This window comes from Dendrobates tinctorius, unplaced genomic scaffold, assembly GCF_039654945.1.
Source record: "Dendrobates tinctorius isolate UK_male_01 unplaced genomic scaffold, ASM3965494v1 ptg000005l, whole genome shotgun sequence".
Lineage (NCBI taxonomy): Eukaryota > Metazoa > Chordata > Amphibia > Anura > Dendrobatidae > Dendrobates > Dendrobates tinctorius.
The window spans coordinates 29,234,046-29,251,712 of record NW_027361673.1 but is presented as its reverse complement, the minus strand read 5'-3'; the positions used below and the strand labels follow the sequence as shown (position 1 = coordinate 29,251,712).

Below are 17,667 nucleotides of genomic sequence, written 5' to 3'. Positions count from 1 at the left end.
GGAGGTCGGGTGAGTATGGTGGAGCGGTGTAACTTACATGTGCACCTATCTAACTTATGAAGGTATGGGCAGCCAAATAAACCCACTAAACTGCCCCCAGACAATTGGCATCCCTGGTAAAATTATCTGAGAGATAATTACTCTATTTCTTCATCAAGGTTACCACATGTACACCAACAAATCCTTCAAAAACTAGTCAACAAAATTTTAAAGCGTGGTCCTCAGAATGTTCAAAAAAGATACATGAACGTGACAGTGAAAAAAAATGCAAATTGCGATTTTTCAAACTTGTGTTGCATCAACTGCATTAAAAATGTTGGTATCAAACTACTTACTAACTCCCTAGATAAATACATTAGAGTGTATAGGGGTTTTCTGTTGCTCTTGAACCACACAGGATCTGCAAATATGAAAATCTATTCTAAATAGTCAAATTTGTGTTCCAAAATTCAAATTGTGTCCCTTCTGTTCTGAGCCCTGCTGTTTGTCCATACAGAACTTTTAGACTACATGTGTGGTATTGCCGCACTCGTAAGAATGTGGGTAACAAACTTGTGGGGTCTATTTTTTGGCGTTACCTCTTGCAAAAGTGAGAAATTTGGGGCTAAATCAAGATTTTTGTGAAAAAATTAACTTTTTCAATATGACGACCTAATGTCATCAAATTCGGTGTCGTACCTGTGGGTCAAAAATGGTCAGTATAGACCTTGTGGTGTAGTGACCACTGTGTCCGCTAGGGGGCACTGTGTGGATGTCCTAGGAGAGAGGATGAATGGCAGAATCCTGAATGACCGTTATGTATCTCAAGGTGGGTGGCCTTAAGATGGAGACTTATGTGTGTGTGTTGATCAGCAGTGATACTGCTGAGGTGCTGTTTCAATGTGTCAGGGAGAACACTCCAGGTAGCTGGGGAGACTGGCGTGCCCAGTTACCTACAAACCCACCCAGTGGGTGTGTTTAAGAACGCTATTGTAAAGTGTGTATGAGTGGTTAAAGGACCTGCGACGAGGTCATAGCCATGTGACCCGGTGGGCATGGCTACGGACCATATAAGGTGGCCAGGGTAGGTCACATAGAGTGAATGCAGGGACATGGTTGGTCCGTTTTGGAAGGTCCCGTCTGACAGAGATGGGGCTGCCTTCTGACAGCAAGTGAACGCTGTTTTGAATGGCTGCACGTGCCTGGTAATTCCCTGGAGGGAATGGACGTCTGCAGCGCGGTGAAGGAACCATAAGTGAACCCTGATGGGTGAGATAACTGAGGCTGAAGAGCCTGTGTAAGCATAACCTGTGTGACCACAGGGATTACAAACTGAACTCTGTCATGGACGCTATGCTGAATCTATGAAGTTTATGTTACTGCTGTGGGTTTATGATGCATGGACTATGATTGTTTTATGGAAAACCCGTGCCGGACCTGGTTTTGTGGCTGCTAAGTGAGTATCCCCTTGAAGGGTGTAGTTTCCAAAATGGGGTCCTTTGATGAGGGGTTCTGCATTTTAGGCATCTTAGGGGCCCTGCAAATGCGACATAGTTCCCACCATCTCTTTCAGACAAATTTATGTTCCAAAATTCAAATATTGCTCCTTCTTTTCCAAGCCCTGCCGTTTGTCTGAACAGAACTTTCTGACTACATGTGGGGTATCGCACCGCTTGTAAAAAAGTGGATAACTAACTGTGGAGTCCACTTTTTGATATTACCCCTTGCAAAAGTGAGAGATTTGGGGCTAAAGCAAGATTTTAGAGTTTTTTTTTCAATCCACTTTTCATTAATTCGTGTGTAGCACCTGTATGGTTAAAAAATATCCTTAACAACAGTAATTGAGAGGTGCGGTTTTTAAAATGGTATTACTTTTGGCGAGTTTCCAATATTTAGGCCCCTCAAAATCCATTTAAATCTGAAATTTGTTTAAAAAATTAGAAATTGCTGCTAAAGTTTTAACCCCTCGAACATGCTAACAAAAAAGTATGTTTAAAAAAATGATGCATATGTAAAGTAGACCTATGGGAAATGTTATCTATTAATTATTTTGTGTGGTATAACTATCTGATCAAAGGGCATAAAAATTTAACATTTGAAAACTGCTAAATTTTCAATTTTTTTGTCAAATTTTCGATATTTTCATAAATATACACAAATCATATTGACCAAGATCTACTACTAACATGAAGTACAATATTTCATGAAAAAACATTCTCAGACTCACTGCGATCCAATGACACCTTCCAGAGTTATTACCAGATAAAGTGACACTGGTCAGATTTCAAAAATTTGGCCTGATCATTAAGGTCAAAATTGGCTTGTTCACTAAGGTGTTAAAAGGTACAAAAAGGCTTGCGTGATTTAATCCTACTTTCCATTATATAAAATATGTAGTATAGCAAAATAATTAATAACAGTACATAGGGGTATAATATGAATATAAAATAATTTAACACCCCTTTTTATGTGTCATTAGTCAGCAACATGAAATTGCATTAAAATGGGGGGTTGTGCCATCGGAACTGCTGCTGTTGTGCCTTCATACACGTTGACACGGTGTGCAATTCAGCATACAGCATAAACCACGGCTCTGTCTTACAAAATAAGCAGACTGTTCTCTGTAGTCTAACTTGTTTATTTGTGAAGAGTATAGAACATGCGAGCGAGCGGAAAAACTATAAAGAATACAAATGACATAAGTATGTATTGGGCAGATGATCACACAGCTAACACAATTACAGGAAGTATTCAGTGTGATGCGGCTTACATAGAAAAAACACAGGTGTCTAATTACATCTACTGAGCACTGACTGATATACAGCTAATAACATCTCTGTACACACTGCATTGTGAGAAAGATATTAAGCTTACCAGATATGCTTTACCCAGATAACGAACTCAAGTTGGAGAGTTAACAGGAGGACAGATTTATACGTGTGTCCTTATGAAATACAAGAAGAAAATGGCCACTTCTTTGTAAATAATAATAACAGTAACAACTCAATCGAACTAGATTTTTTTTTTTACAATAACATAGGCAAAAGTATTTTTTGTGACATCTATAGCCAGGGTTGGACCCCTAACTAGTCAAACATTGATGTTCTATCTAGAAAGATAATTGGCAGCTTGTGGTTCCTTCTCCACAAATGTTTTCTGATATCCTGATAATCAGAAATGTAATTGGAATGAATGCAAAACTCTAGATATGTTCTTCCAATTTTTACAAACCACTCTGTATGTGTTAGGCGTCAGGTTCCTGCAACTGCACAGCGGGAATCTAGAGCCTTGCATCCAGCGGTCTCCCATTCTCCTCCAACCGCTCAGGAGTCTGCACAGCAATCTCGGCGTCTCAGACGCTCTGCTCAGACCAGCTCTGTAGGACTGGTTGCTGCTGCCACCTCTGGATCAGCAATAGCAGCGCAGGCTCTCCTGCAGCAAGCCGCTCCAGTGGCTAAGTCCTCTCATCGGGCTACTAGGCATGCTCATGAGAAGATCTCCCATTGGAGATCGGGAGTCTCATGCTCAGGTCCTTCTCCTGATCTGATTGGTCCATCCCAGAGATCTGGAAGGTCCCGCATGGCTATAAAAGGTTCGCATGGCCGCTCGGGCCATGCGTTAGTGTAGTTTCTAATTGCTACTGTGTGAATGATGATGGATGCATGAACCTGCGAATGACTCATTAAGATCCCCTCCCTCTGATATTATGTGTGTGGATAGGGACTTAGCCTTAGAGTCAGCGCCAGTCAGTGGCATGCTACAAGCCACAGTGCTCATCTCCACAGAGCTAGCGTCCGACAGTGCGCCCCTCCTGGGCATTGTCGTATAGCGGCTGAGTCAGTTGCCGCGCTGCGGTCAGCAGCACTTTGGGGCATCCGCGGTAGCGACGCCGCACGCACGGTAGGTCTAGACGGACACCGACCCTGTGTCTTGGGCCCGAGTCCTGTGACCATATACCGTGTGTGCACACCGCTGAGACCTGTGAGGTCAACAGGCTCGGCATTTATGTTTATGCCTTAAGGCGACTCTGTGAATATAACAGAGTACGCCCAGTGCACACCGGGTGACGTTCAACCCGTGTGCGATATAACGCCATATTGTGTGTCTGCCATTATATAGCAGCAGTTTAACACCTCTGCACGGTGGACCCCGGGCGGCGAACGCACTTTCTATTATTTTATATTTAGAGCGTTCCGCCGTCCCTAAAGTATGTAATGGTTAAAATGATTAATTATAATGGTATAACATATTTACCTGCCCAAGCTTCTCCATCTGCACCATCATTCTGACTTGGCAGGTGATGCTGACAGGGAACAGGGAATATGGTGTTGCTGACATCATTAGTGAGTGGCGGGCTCACCTCTACCTCATCTAAGGTCTACTGTTTTGCTGTGTAGCATGTTCATCACCTAACCAAGTCCCCGTTGCTTTCTCCTGCCTGGCATCATGATGGCTGCACAGCTGTCACCATTAAAATGTCTTTGTGTAACAAGGTCTTGCTAACCAGCCAATGGCTTGGGCTAGTGAGGAGACAGTAAGGAAAGTTCAGCAGCCAAAATGGATTGTGGTCTATTTAAACCTCCCACTAACATCCTGTCATTTGCAAGCTATAGTGTTTATGTTGCTCATGGTGTGCTATTCCTGATTGCCAAGTCTAAAACCTGATCTCACTTGTTACCTGTTAAGCTATGTTCACTTGCTGCATTCTTGCTGCTTTTTTATGCAAATTAAAAACTGCTTTTTACAGTACAAGCAAAAGCTATGAGATTTAAAAAAATCTCATGCACACACTTGCTTTTTTCCTGACTGAATTGGAAAACTGCTGTATTTTTCTGATTTTCTCAAGTGTAAACCATAATGTCTTGTTATACTCACATGAGCTTGGAAGTTAGTATTAGCATACTTTGATTAAATTAGTGATGTGTGTGAAAGTAAACAATGCCCTACCAATGTGCTAGGTAAACCATACCCAACAATTCAACTCCCCTGCTGTATTTACATCAAAATGTTATATGGTGTCACATATGTCTTCCATTGGTGGCCGAACACCTTGTATTGTTCATGCTTGCATGGAGGAAGCAATTAGAGCCAGCTGTCAGTCAGTTCCAGGGGCACGGTTATAGCCACCGCTCTCTATACACTCAGCAGTGACTGCACCCACGCTGGTACCACCCTCATGACTGAACGCCAAATGCTGCCAGAAGTTTTTTTCTTAGGGCAGCAATGCTCTAAGTGCGCTGGCAGTATGGGAACGCTATTAACCTGCTGATTAACCCAATATCTGCAGGTGAATAGCGTTTTTTCCCTTTAACTCCTCACTCGTCTGCTGATTTTGACTCGGGGTCTGAACCCGGTAATTCTCCTGACCTCGTCATTGACTGCTGATTTTGCTTTTGATCTTTCTCTCTGGTTTATCCCTTGATTGAACTTGACAGACTTACAGTATATATATATATATATATATATATATATATATATATATATATATATATATACTGTGTGTATAATATATATTTTTTTTTTTTTTTCAGTCATACTACCTGTCACCCTGCTTGTTTAATATATAACTGGCATTTAGTTTTACCAGCCAGCTGCTACTCTGTGGACACAACCCAGTGGCTTTGACAGCAGAGGCCAGATCCTTGTATAGGGGTGAAAGTGTGACTAGTGTAAAGATGGTCTCTGGAAGCCTTATTGAGAGTTGCCATACTCCACAAACAGTCCCTATAACATTGAATCAAAGGAAAAAAAAGATGACTTAACATTGCCTTTTTCCACTGTTTTCCAGTTGCTACAAAAAATGACAGGGGATTTATTTTTTGACACTAATTACCGTGTGCTTCTTCACCATATAGCTGGTATTGGAGGATTATTAAAATAATGACCTCATTTTTTTGTAATAGGCTTATACATTCATACAAATTTCTTTAAACATTCCTGAAGCTATAAGTCACACTGCTTAAGACAAATCCTGTGAGTATGATTTTCGTGTCTGCTTTGCTACAGTTTATTTCAAGAGTATGTCCGACTTGAATGAAACATTATCTGTATTGTCCTGGTTGTTAATTAAAGGGAACCTATAACCAGAAAAAAACGCTATCAACCTGCAGATATGGGGTTAATCTGCAGGTTAATAGCAATACTAACCTGCAACACTGTGGGGAGAAAAGGAACTTTATTCCCCCGGTTTTAGTTCCGGTTTCAGTCACAGGGCGGACCTGGTTCAGTCTACATTTTGAATGTAACCGCGCCCCTAGGCTTGACTGATACTGTTTAATGGCTTTTTTTTTCTGGTGACAGGTTCCCTTTAAGCTGACCAAACTTGGTTGAACCTGCCGATTAGAGGAGCAACTGTGGATGATCTTAAATCTTATATGTTTGTACTCTGCAACTCTACATAAACAGAGCATGTTAGAGGAAGGAGGAAAGGGATACTTTGGATTTCAGCATGTTAATGGGGAAGATAGAATAACACATTGACCGCTGATGTCATTATTGCCCCCTATTCATCAACTATCTGCTGAAGACATTACTGAGACGCTAAGGGAAAGGCCCTGCGGCGCTAATATTGTTCATATAATACCATGTAATTTTGATTCATTGGGGTACGTATATATCAGTAGGCAGCGCTGGAAGAAATAAACTCAGCTACTGATATACAGTATAAGTGGGCAGCAGCCAGTGTGTTAAGAGAGTCACCCCAGACACAGATGCCTTCTCTTCTCATTAAAATAAAGCATAGATGCCCTGTCAAGTTGAGTGTGAATGCTTACAGCATTATGATTCACAATGTTAGCAATAGAGTCTCTACTTAATTGACAAAGATATACCGTAAATGGACTGTCCTTGCGTTGCATCATGCTATGGAAAATTATTTCTACTCCTAGAAATTAATGTGGAATTTAATAAATATTGTATTTAAAAGAAACAAGTCTCATAACATAAATACAGAACCAGAACAAAGCTCAGAACAAAAGTACAAAATAACCAAACTCATAACATACAGACAGCACCACTACCAATCTCATACAGTAACATAAATGCAGCTCGAGAGCCAAGCTCTTACTGTAAAGATAAACACTGCACCAGAACCAAACTAATATCATAACTCCAGCAGCAGAGCCGAACTTGTAACATAAATACAGCATCAGATCTAAGCTCATACTGTAGTATAAACACAGAACCAGCCCTTAATAAAAAATACAGCACCAGAACCATGACCTTTACATAAATTTGGCACCAAAACCGAGGACATACCATAATTAAAGTGCAACAAGTTTATAACATGATGCTTGAGAGATTTCCATGCGCTGGGGTCCAAATATACTAGGAATTGATGAGGACATAATAAACATAAAATGCCACAAGACACCAGACAAAAAATCAAAAGCCACCAAAAGAACAACAGTTGGTCTCTCGATAGGCTACCACTGATTAAATATAGTTACCCACCACAAAATACATAAGCTAAAATATAAACTTAGTTTGCTAAAAAGATGACAAGTAGGGGACATGGAGCCAACTAAGGCTCTCCCGAACCCTACAGAGTTGTCAATATCTTGAGTTGTGCTACAGCTCTGGACTATAATTCTTCTGAGTGCAACTCTAGACTAAAATACAGGATTTATTCCAGATTTTTTCTATTAAAACAGCTCAGGTGAATGTTTACTTTAATGTTAGGCTATGTGCACACGTAGATTTTTGGAAAAATCCGCAGGTAAATTCTCAGGTCAAAAGACCTGTGGTTTACCTGCGGATTAGCCTGCGGTTTAGCCCTGCGGTTTCACACCTCTACAATGGAGAAGGTGTGAAACCGCAGCGGAATCCGCACAAAGAATTCACATGCTGCAGATTTGAACCCACAGCAAATCCGCGTGGAAAAATCCGCAGCATGTGCACAGCGTTTTCCAGTTTACCATTGAAAACAATGGTACTGTACAATGCATCTGATTCTGCTGCGGACCCGCAGAGCCTGAAACGCTGCGGATCCGCAGCAGAATCTGCACCGTGTACACATAGCCTTACAGTAAGTACAATGCAACAGATGAAATTGAAATTATATTTTGTGATTATATTGGTTAAAAAATTGATATTTCCCACCTCATCATTCTATTTTGCCATTGAGACATGTCCTTTATCTCCACAATGCAGAAAATATATTGTCAGTGAACGCCTGTTAATGGGAATCTGTCACCTATTTTTTGGCCTATGAGATGCGGCTACCGCCATCAGGGGATTACTCCCTATTGTTAGGGTAAGAAATAACTTCTCAATAGCAGGGGGTTTGACCACTGAGACCCCCACCAATCCCAATTACCAGAAAAGCCCCGTACGAATAGAGCAGGGATTGATCATACGCTCTGCCATTCCATTCATTCTTAAAGGGAATCTGTCACCTATTTTTTCGTATATAAGCTGCAGCCACCTCCATCAGGGGCTTATCTACAGCATTCTGCATTGAGGGCAGAAAAAAGTACTGCAGTGCGCAGGCGCCGGACCTCTCTGACCTTTCCCGGCGCCTGCGCACTGCAGTACTCGGCTCTGCCCTCAATAGGGCAGACATAGTATGCCTGCGCAGGAGCCACGGCAGAAATAAGAAGGAGAACGTCATCGCTAGAAGATGGGAGGCACCGGACCGGACTGCGACACCCATCGGACCGGACCCCCGGGTGAGTATAATCTAACTCGTTTTTGTTATCTTTCAGGTTACATCGGGGGCTTATCTACAGCATTACAGAATTCTGTAGGTAAGCCCCCAATGGCGGTGCCGGAAGCTCATAGGCCAAAAAATAGGTGACAGATTCCCTTTAAGGCCAGAGTCACACTTGCAACTGCAATGCGAGAAACTCGCACGAGTCTCTCGCCTCAATACCCGGCACTGCCGCCAGCGGTTAGGACCGGAGCGATCAGCTGCATAGAAATACATGCAGCCGCACACTCCGGTCCTGAGTGCTGGTGGCAGTGCTGGGTGTTGAGGCGAGAGACTCGCACGAGTTTATCGCACTGCAGTTGCAAGTGTGACCCCGGCCTAAATCTCAGTTAACAAGGACTGAAAAGATTGTAAAGGCTACTGACAAAGGTATTGCATGATCGCTGTGACATACGTTTCTAGAATACAATGCAGAGGAGATGTAGTATTCTCCACCGACAGTGTCCCCAAACTGACGTAGAAGGGAAAATTAGTCCTACAATGAGTACTAGTACCTGAAAAATCCACATATAAAGTAGAGGAAAATTGTATGAGAATGCTGTTATCAAGAATGTGGATGCAATATGCTTTTTCTTTACCCTTAGAAAAACATTTGGAGCACTTGGGCACATCCAGATGGAGCGGAGACTACCGGAGCTCTGGATTTGGGTGGTGCCTCTACACAGATCTCATTCATTCCAGAGAAATCAGAGCAAAATCCTAGTAGCACATTGGAAGTGACCCTGTATGGCTATAAGTACAATGTGTACACTCACAGCTTCCAGTGCTATGGAAGAGATGAATCAGAGAAACGACTGCTGGCAGCATTAGCTAAGGTATTAGAAACATTGCTTATATAAGATTGTAATTGTGTGTGCTAACAATTATGCTAAAGGAGCCCTTTATGAAAATTAGCACAGCAGCTCAGATCCTGGTCCACCTTCTTATCTATGGGCTAAGCATTGTAGCAAATAGTAGTTTGCATGTACAGTACATAGCCAATAGCCTTTCTAGCAGGTCACCATTACTCCAAGAGCATTAATCAGCAGATGGACAGAATGAACAATGTAGAAACCATTGCCTGGGAAATCTTTTGTTAATTCTAATGTACAATCTTTTCCAAAATAGAAACAAAAAAAACAAAACAAAACAGAATCTTGAGAAAAAGCAACAACCTTATTTTGATGAATGCTGACATTGGTCCTGTAACGTGGCTCCATGATGGATATTACATTACTGAGGATCTGTAAATTAAGTAGCATCTTCTGCTGAGCAGTGTGCCTCTGCAACGAATGTAGCTTCCATGTACAGCTCTGGCACAAATTAAGAGACCACCACATCAAATCCCTGTCATGGGCAGCTCATTCTCCAGACCTGAACCCCATTGAAAACCTCTGGAATGTGATCAAGAGGATGATGGATAGTCACAAGCCATCAAACAAAGAAGAACTGCTTACATTTTTGTACCAGAAGCAATGTGAAAGACTGGTGGAAAGCATGCCCCAGACGCATGAAAGCTGTTTCTAAAAATCATGGTTTTTCCTCAAAATATTGATTTCTGAACTCTTCCTGAGTTAAAACATTAGTATTGTTGTTTCTAAATGATTATGAACTTGTTTTCTTTGCATTATTTGACGTCTGAAAGCACTGTTTTTTTTTATTTTGACTATTTCTCTTTTTCAAAAAAAAAAAAAAAAAATTATTCCTTGGAAATTCGGAGACATGTTGTCAGACGTTTGTAGACTAAAAGAACAATTTATAAATTTTACTCAAATATTCCAATAAAGAGAAAAATCAGACAAACTGAACATTTGAAAGTGGTCTCTTAATTTTTGCCAGAGCTGTATTTTACAAGCAGTTCTAATATACTAGTCATATTAATGTGTGATACATGGCCTCAGTAATTTGGTTTTAAAAGTTTTTATAATATTTAATGCAAATTAAAATTGTCACTTGAAGAGTTCTTTAATGGTGTGTTCTGTAGTAATGGCATAAATATCTGATTTTATGGGGTCTGACCTTCCAAACAAGCATTGCAGTGGTCATAGTTTGCCAAACATGGACATCACACCCTGCATTACAATCACTAGTCTATGGGAATTATGAAATAGATATTTTCACATCTAGCAGAGAGTGTTAGTTATAATTCATAGTGGAGAGTGCTATACACAGAACACTCATCTTCTTTTGTCATCTATAGCTGTATTCTCATCAGGGAGGGTTGTGGGATCTGATCTGCACCCATGAGGCATTCATTTTTACACTGTCTAATATTAATACTATATTCTATAAGGGTTCTCTTTCTTTCATGCAAAGACCTCTTCTCAGTATGATTTATTAACTGTACAAACATTTCTGCAGGATAATTACGACACTAGGGGAAGTAACTAAAAACAACTAAAATACAACTTCCCCTGAACTTATTGTATTTCCATTTCAGAGGAAATATGTAATACTAGAGGAACAGGGTGAGTCACTCGCTACTTTACCCTGAAAAATTGCTGTAACTTCTAAAAGAGACAGTCGAACATACTGAAAATTGGACTGTACAGTTGTGCTCAAAAGTTTACATACCCCAGCAGAATTTTTGCTTTCTTGGACTTTTTTCATAGAATATGAATAACAACAAAACTTTTTCTCCACTCATGGTTAGTTATTGGGTGAAGCCATTTATTGTCAAACTACTGTGTTTTCTCTTTTTAAATCATAATGACAACACAAAACATCTAAAGGACCCTGATCAAAAGTTCACATACCCTGGTGATTTTGGCCTGATAACATGCACAGAAGTTGACACAAATGGGTTTGAATGGCTAAAGGTAACATCCTCACCTGTGACCTGTTTGCTTGTAATCAGTGAATCAGTGTTTGTGTGCATAAAAGCTGAGTGAGTTTCTGGGATCCAGACTGACTCTTGCATATTTCATCCAGCCACTGACATTTCTGGATTGTGAGTCATGGGGAAAGCAAAAGAATTGTCAATGGATCTATGGGAAAAGTAAGTTGAACTGTATAGTACCGGAAAGGGATACAAAAGGAGATCCAAGGAATTGATAATGTCAGTCAGCAGCGTTCAAACTGTGATTAACAAATGGAAAATCAAGGGCTCTGTAAAAACAAAACCGCGATCAGGTAGACCAACAAAAATGTCATCCACAATTGCCAGGAAAATTGTTCGGGATGCAAAGAAAAACCCACAAATAACATCAGCTGAAATAATGAACTCTATGAAAACTAGCAGCGTGGCTGTTTCAAGATGCACAATAAGGAGGTACCTGAAGAAAAATGGGCTGCATGGTCGAGTCGCCAGCAAAAAGCCATTACTGCACAAATGCCACAAAGTATCTCACCTTCAATACGCAAAACAGCACAGAAACAAGCCTCAAAACTTCTGGAGCAAGGTAATTTGGAGTGATGAGACCCAAATTTAACTTTTTTGCTACAACCATAAACGTTACATTTGGAGAGAGGTCAACAAGGCCTATGATCAAAGGAACACCATTCATACTGTAAAGCACAGACGTGGATCGCTGATGTTTTGGGAATGTGTGAGCTACAAAGGAACAGGAAACTTGGTCAAAGTTGAAGGAAAGATGAATGCAGCATGTTACCAGCAAGTAGTGGAGGCAAACCTACACTCATCAGCCCGGAAGCTGCGCATGGGACATACTTGGACATTCCAACATGACAACGATCCAAAACACAAAGCCAAGTCGATCTGTCATTGGCTGCAGCAGAACAAAGTGAAGGTTCTCGAGTGGCCATCTCAGTCTCCTGACCTCAATATCATTGTCATGGTTTGGACAGTGTTCTTGGCCTGCACTCACAGGGTTAAGTGTACGTGGCCTCTTTCTTGATCTGGGAGGGGTATTTATATTCACACTTTACCAGGGTTCTCTGTCAGCTATACTGTTGTTCTGGCTGTGTGTCTGACCCCTGGTGTGCTTGTATACAGCATAGCTTGTTTGCTTCCAGTGTATGACCCGGTCTGTCCCCTCACTCTGTACTCTGTCTCTCGTTTTGGTATTATTGTCTTTTCCGGTTCTGACCTCCAGGCTTGGCTATCGTTATTCCATTACAGTTTGTCCCTATTGTACTGTCTATTGCCCGCTCTGGTTTTCTGATCTATTGCTACGTCCTGACTATCCATTCTGTCTAACTCTTTGGTACTGTCGTGCTATCTTGTGCTTTGACCCTGGCTTGATCTGGTTTCTGTCTCTGTCTATGCCTCTTGGTAACATTGTCCTGTAGTTACCCTTCTAGGAGTTTTCCTCAGCTCCTAGCTCTCTGGAGTTTAGACCACTCCCTCAGCAGTCACATGCTTCAGGTCCTGTGAGCCTGGAGTATGCACTGTCACCACTGCTGCCCAACTCCACAGGTATCTTTGTGCACAGTTTTGTACTCAGGACACGCGCACTGGCTCAGTGAGCAAGTGTGGTAAGGTGTTCCTGAAATTATAGCTGACCCAAAACATTTAAACGAGGTTTGCACTTTTTTTTTTCCTTGAATCATGGATCCGCTGTATGCTTTATCTGAGCAAGTGAATAGCCTCACTCAAATGATGCAAAACCTGTCTGTGGAGCTACGAACCCTGGCTCAGTCACAGCAACAGGTTCAGAGGGAGGTTGCTGATGCCATGCAGGGTTCTTTTCCTTCTGGGGCCCGGGGTGAGGGTACCACAGATGTTTCCTTAATTTCCCCTGAATCACCTGTTAAATTGCCTGACTTTTTCTCTGGGGAAAAAAACATTTAAGGTTTTTAAGGAGGGGTGCAAACTCTTCTTTTCGTTAAGGCCACGCTCCTCTGGGGATGAGAGTCAGAGGGTTGGGGTCATTATGTCTTTGTTAAGGGGCTCACCTCAGGCTTGGGCTTTTTCCTTTCCCCCTACCTCCCCTGAGAGAATGTCAGTGAATGCATTCTTCGAGGCACTCGGGCACATCTACGATGAACCTGATCGTGTGAGGCTAGCCGAGGATATGGTGATGAGTGTGTGCCAGGGGAAACACTCGGCGGAGTGGTTCTGCTCTGAGTTCAGATGCTGGGCAGCGGAGGTCTCCGGGGATGATGCTGCCCTCCGGTGTTTGTTCTGTAGAGGCCTGTCCGAACGTTATTATTATTATTATTATTTATTGTTATAGCGCCATTTATTCCATGGCGCTTTACATGTGAGGAGGGGTATACATAAAAACAAGTACAATAATCTTAAACAATACAAGTCATAACTGGTACAGGAGGAGAGAGGACCCTGCCCGCGAGGGCTCACAATCTTCAAGGGATGGGTGATAATACAGTAGGCGAGGGTAGAGCTGGTCGTGCAGCGGTTTGGTCGATCGGTGGTTACTGCAGGTTATAGGCTTGTCGGAAGAGGTGGGTCTTCAGGCTCTTTTTGAAGGTTTCGATGGTAGGTGAGAGTCTGATATGTTGTGGTAGAGAGTTCCAGAGTAGGGGTGATGCGCGAGAGAAATCTTGTATGCGATTGTGGGAAGAGGAGATAAGAGGGGAGTAGAGAAGGAGATCTTGTGAGGATCGGAGGTTGCGTGCAGGAAAGTACCGGGAGACGAGGTCACAGATGTATGGAGGAGACAAGTTGTGGATGGCTTTGTATGTCATGGTTAGGGTTTTGTAATGGAGTCTCTGGGCAATTGGGAGCCAGTGAAGGGATTGACAGAGGGGAGAAGCTGGGGAATAGCGGGGGGACAGGTGGATTAGTCGGGCAGCAGAGTTTAGAATAGATTGGAGGGGTGCGAGAGTGTTTGAGGGGAGGCCACAGAGCATGAGGTTGCAGTAGTCAAGGCGAGAGATGATGAGGGCATGGACTAGGGTTTTTGCAGATTCTTGGGTGAGGAATGAACGGATGCGTGAAATATTTTTGAGTTGAAGTCGGCATGAAGTGGAAAGGGTTTGGATATGTGGTTTGAAGGAGAGATCAGCGTCAAGGATTACTCCGAGGCAGCGAGCTTGTGGGACTGGGGAGAGTGGGCAGTCATTTACTGTAATTGATAGGTTCGTAGGGGGGGTCACGTGAGATGGGGAAAGATGATGAATTCTGTTTTGTCCATGTTGAGTTTCAGATATCTAGTGGAGAAGAAGGATGAAATAGTGGACAGACATTGAGGGATTCTGGTTAGTAGGGAGGTGATATCTGGTCCAGAGATGTAGATCTGTGTGTCATCAGCATAAAGATGATACTGAAAGCCATGAGATTCTATGAGCTGTCCCAGGCCAAAGGTGTAAATAGAGAACAGCAGGGGCCCAAGGACTGAACCTTGTGGGACTCCGACAGATAGGGGGCGAGGTGAGGAGGTGGTGTGTGAGTGGGAGACGCTGAATGTCCGGTCTGTTAGGTATGATGAGATCCAGGAGAGGGCCAAGTCTGTGATGCCGAGGGATGAGAGGGTCTGTAATAATAGGGAATGGTCCACTGTGTCAAAGGCAGCCGACAGGTCCAGGAGGAGGAGGACAGAGTAGTGTCGCTTGCTCTTGGCAGTTAAGAGGTCATTGGTGACCTTAGTAAGGGCAGTTTCAGTGGAGTGCTGTGACCGGAAGCCAGATTGTAAGCGGTCGAAGAGGGAGCAAGAAGAGAGATGGGAGGACAGTTCAAGGTAGACGTGTTGTTCCAGTAGCTTGGAGGCGTATGGGAGAAGTGATATAGGGCGATAGCTAGATACAGAGGATGGGTCAAGAGAGGGCTTTTTGAGGATAGGTGTGATGGAGGCATGTTTAAAGCTTGAGGGGAAAACACCAGTTGTTAGTGATAGGTTGAAGAGATGGGTTAGGGTTGGGATGAAGACTGTGGTGAGGTTTGGGATGAAGTGGGATGGGATCGGGTCGAGTGCACAGGTGGTGAGATGTGATCTTGAGAGTAGAGTGGAGAGTCGATCTTCTGTAATGGTGGAGAAGTTGGTTTTGAAGGTGGAGGGCTGGGAAGTCGGGAGGAAGGGCTCTGGGGGTGTTGACCAAAACTGTCCCTGATGTTATCAATTTTCTGCTTGAAAAATGAGGCAAAGTCTTCATCTGAGATGAGTGGGGAGGGAGGAGGTGCTGGGGGGCGGAGGAGAGAATTGAAGGTGTTGAATAACTGTTTAGGGTTGTGAGACAGGGAGGATATGAGAGATGAGAAGTAGGTTTGTTTTGCTGTGGCGAGTGTGGTCTTGAAAGTAGTGAGGGACTGTTTGAATGCGATGAAGTGCTCGTTGGAGTGGGATCTTTTCCATCTGCGCTCAGCAGCCCTGGAAGCTCGCCTCAGCTCTTTGGTCAGGCTGGTGTGCCAGGGCTGTCTGTTGATTTTGCGAGTTTTGGTATGTGTAAGTGGGGCAGCGGATTCCAAAGCTACAGCTATTGTGGTGTTATATAGAGCGGCAGCGTCATCCGCATTGTGTAAGGAACTTATATCTGTAAGAGGGAGGAGGGATTCAGAGAATGAGTGTAGGTCAAGGTGTTTAAGATTCCTGCGAGGGTGTGAAAGTTTGTGGGGTGGGGATTGTAGACATGGAGTGAAGAGGGAAGAGAATGTGAGCAGGTTGTGGTCAGAGAGAGGAAGAGGTAAGTTAGAGAGGTTAAATAGGGAGCAGAGGCGGGTGAAGATGAGGTCCAGTGTGTGGCCATCTTTGTGGGTGGCTGTAGAAGACCATTGAGTGAGGCCGAAGGAGGAAGTGAGAGATAGAAGTTTAGTGGCAGCTGAGAGGGAAGTGTCAATGGGGATGTTGAAGTCGCCCATGATGATGGTAGGGATGTCCGCGGAAAGGAAATGAAGTAACCAGGTGGTGAAGTGGTCAAAGAAGGTGGTGGCTGGCCCTGGGGGGCGGTAGATGACAGCCAGTTGGAGGTTGGAGGGGGAGTAGATGCGCACAGAGTGCACCTCAAAGGAAGGGAGGGTAACAGAGGGTGGCAGTGGGATTGGGGTGAAGGAGCAGGTATCTGACAGGAGAAAACCAACTCCTCCACCATGTTTGCTGCTGGGGCGGGGGGTGTGAGAAAGGTGGAAGCCGCCATACGAAAGTGCAGCAGGAGAGGCTGTGTCAGAAGGGGTGAGCCAGGTTTCGGTGATGGCGAGGAAGGAGAGTTTGGTAGTAACAAAAAGATCATGGATGTAGGAAAGCTTGTTGCAGACAGAGCGAGCGTTCCACAGAGCTCCTGTTAGTGGGACTGGGGAAGCGGGGGCTGGGTGAATGGGTATAAGGTTGGAGAGGTTACGGAAGGTTGTGATAGAGTGTGGATGGGAGGTAGAAATGACTGTGGGAATGTGGTGAGGAGGACCAGGATTTGGAGAGATATCACCAGCAGTGAGAAGGAGCAGAGAAAGTGTTAGCAGGTGGGAGCAGGAGAGGGCATGAGGGGGCTGTCTGTGTTTGGAGACAGAGGATTGTATGTTAAGGAACAGTTTTCAGGCGGAGGTGAGGTGGATGGGGAGGATTGAAGAAGAGATGAACAGTTCCTTACTAGGAGTAGGGATTAGGGGAATTAGCAGAAAGTGAAGGATTATAGGGGTGAAAGTGAAAACAAACAGAAACATTGTTTACAGTGACTGTGTCCACGTTTGAAACATGCCCTGGCCCTTCATCCTCCACCGGATTCTTTGGAGGACGCTATGATCCAGGCTGTCCGCATGGACCGTAGGCTGTGGGCGAGAGGGATCATGCTGCAGGAGACCCCTTTATTCTCCAACCTGAGAGACTCTGCATCTAGTCCCGAGCCCATGGAGGTTGGTGCCACGTCCTTGAAGGAAAAAGAGAGGAGATGCCGTAGAAACAACCAACTGTGCTTTTACTGTGGATCCTCTGGACATTGGAGAAGGAACTGTCCTTCTTGCCCTTCTTCAGTGAAGCCGTCAGGAAAACGACTGAGTCTGGGTAACAATCGAGGAGGCTGCCCAGACTCTCAGGTACCTTTTTCCTCGCTTACTATAATTCTGCTTCCGGTGGAACTAGAACTTGCAGGCGGTCCGGTTGTGACTGCCACCTTTGTTGACTGTGGTTCTTCTATTAATCTGATCGATGCCA

The 17,667-nt window shown here is 43.6% G+C and overlaps 1 protein-coding gene across 2 annotated transcripts in view; it reads left to right on the top strand.

Annotated features, from left to right (window-relative positions):
- Positions 1-17,667, top strand: part of ENTPD3 (ectonucleoside triphosphate diphosphohydrolase 3) — a 120,065-nt gene that overhangs the window by 88,700 nt on the left and 13,698 nt on the right. For both annotated transcript variants that reach the window (XM_073569119.1, XM_073569108.1), the window contains exon 6: positions 9,274-9,504. In XM_073569119.1, coding sequence (XP_073425220.1) covers positions 9,274-9,504 — 231 coding nt within the window. The remainder of the gene's footprint in view (positions 1-9,273; positions 9,505-17,667) is intronic.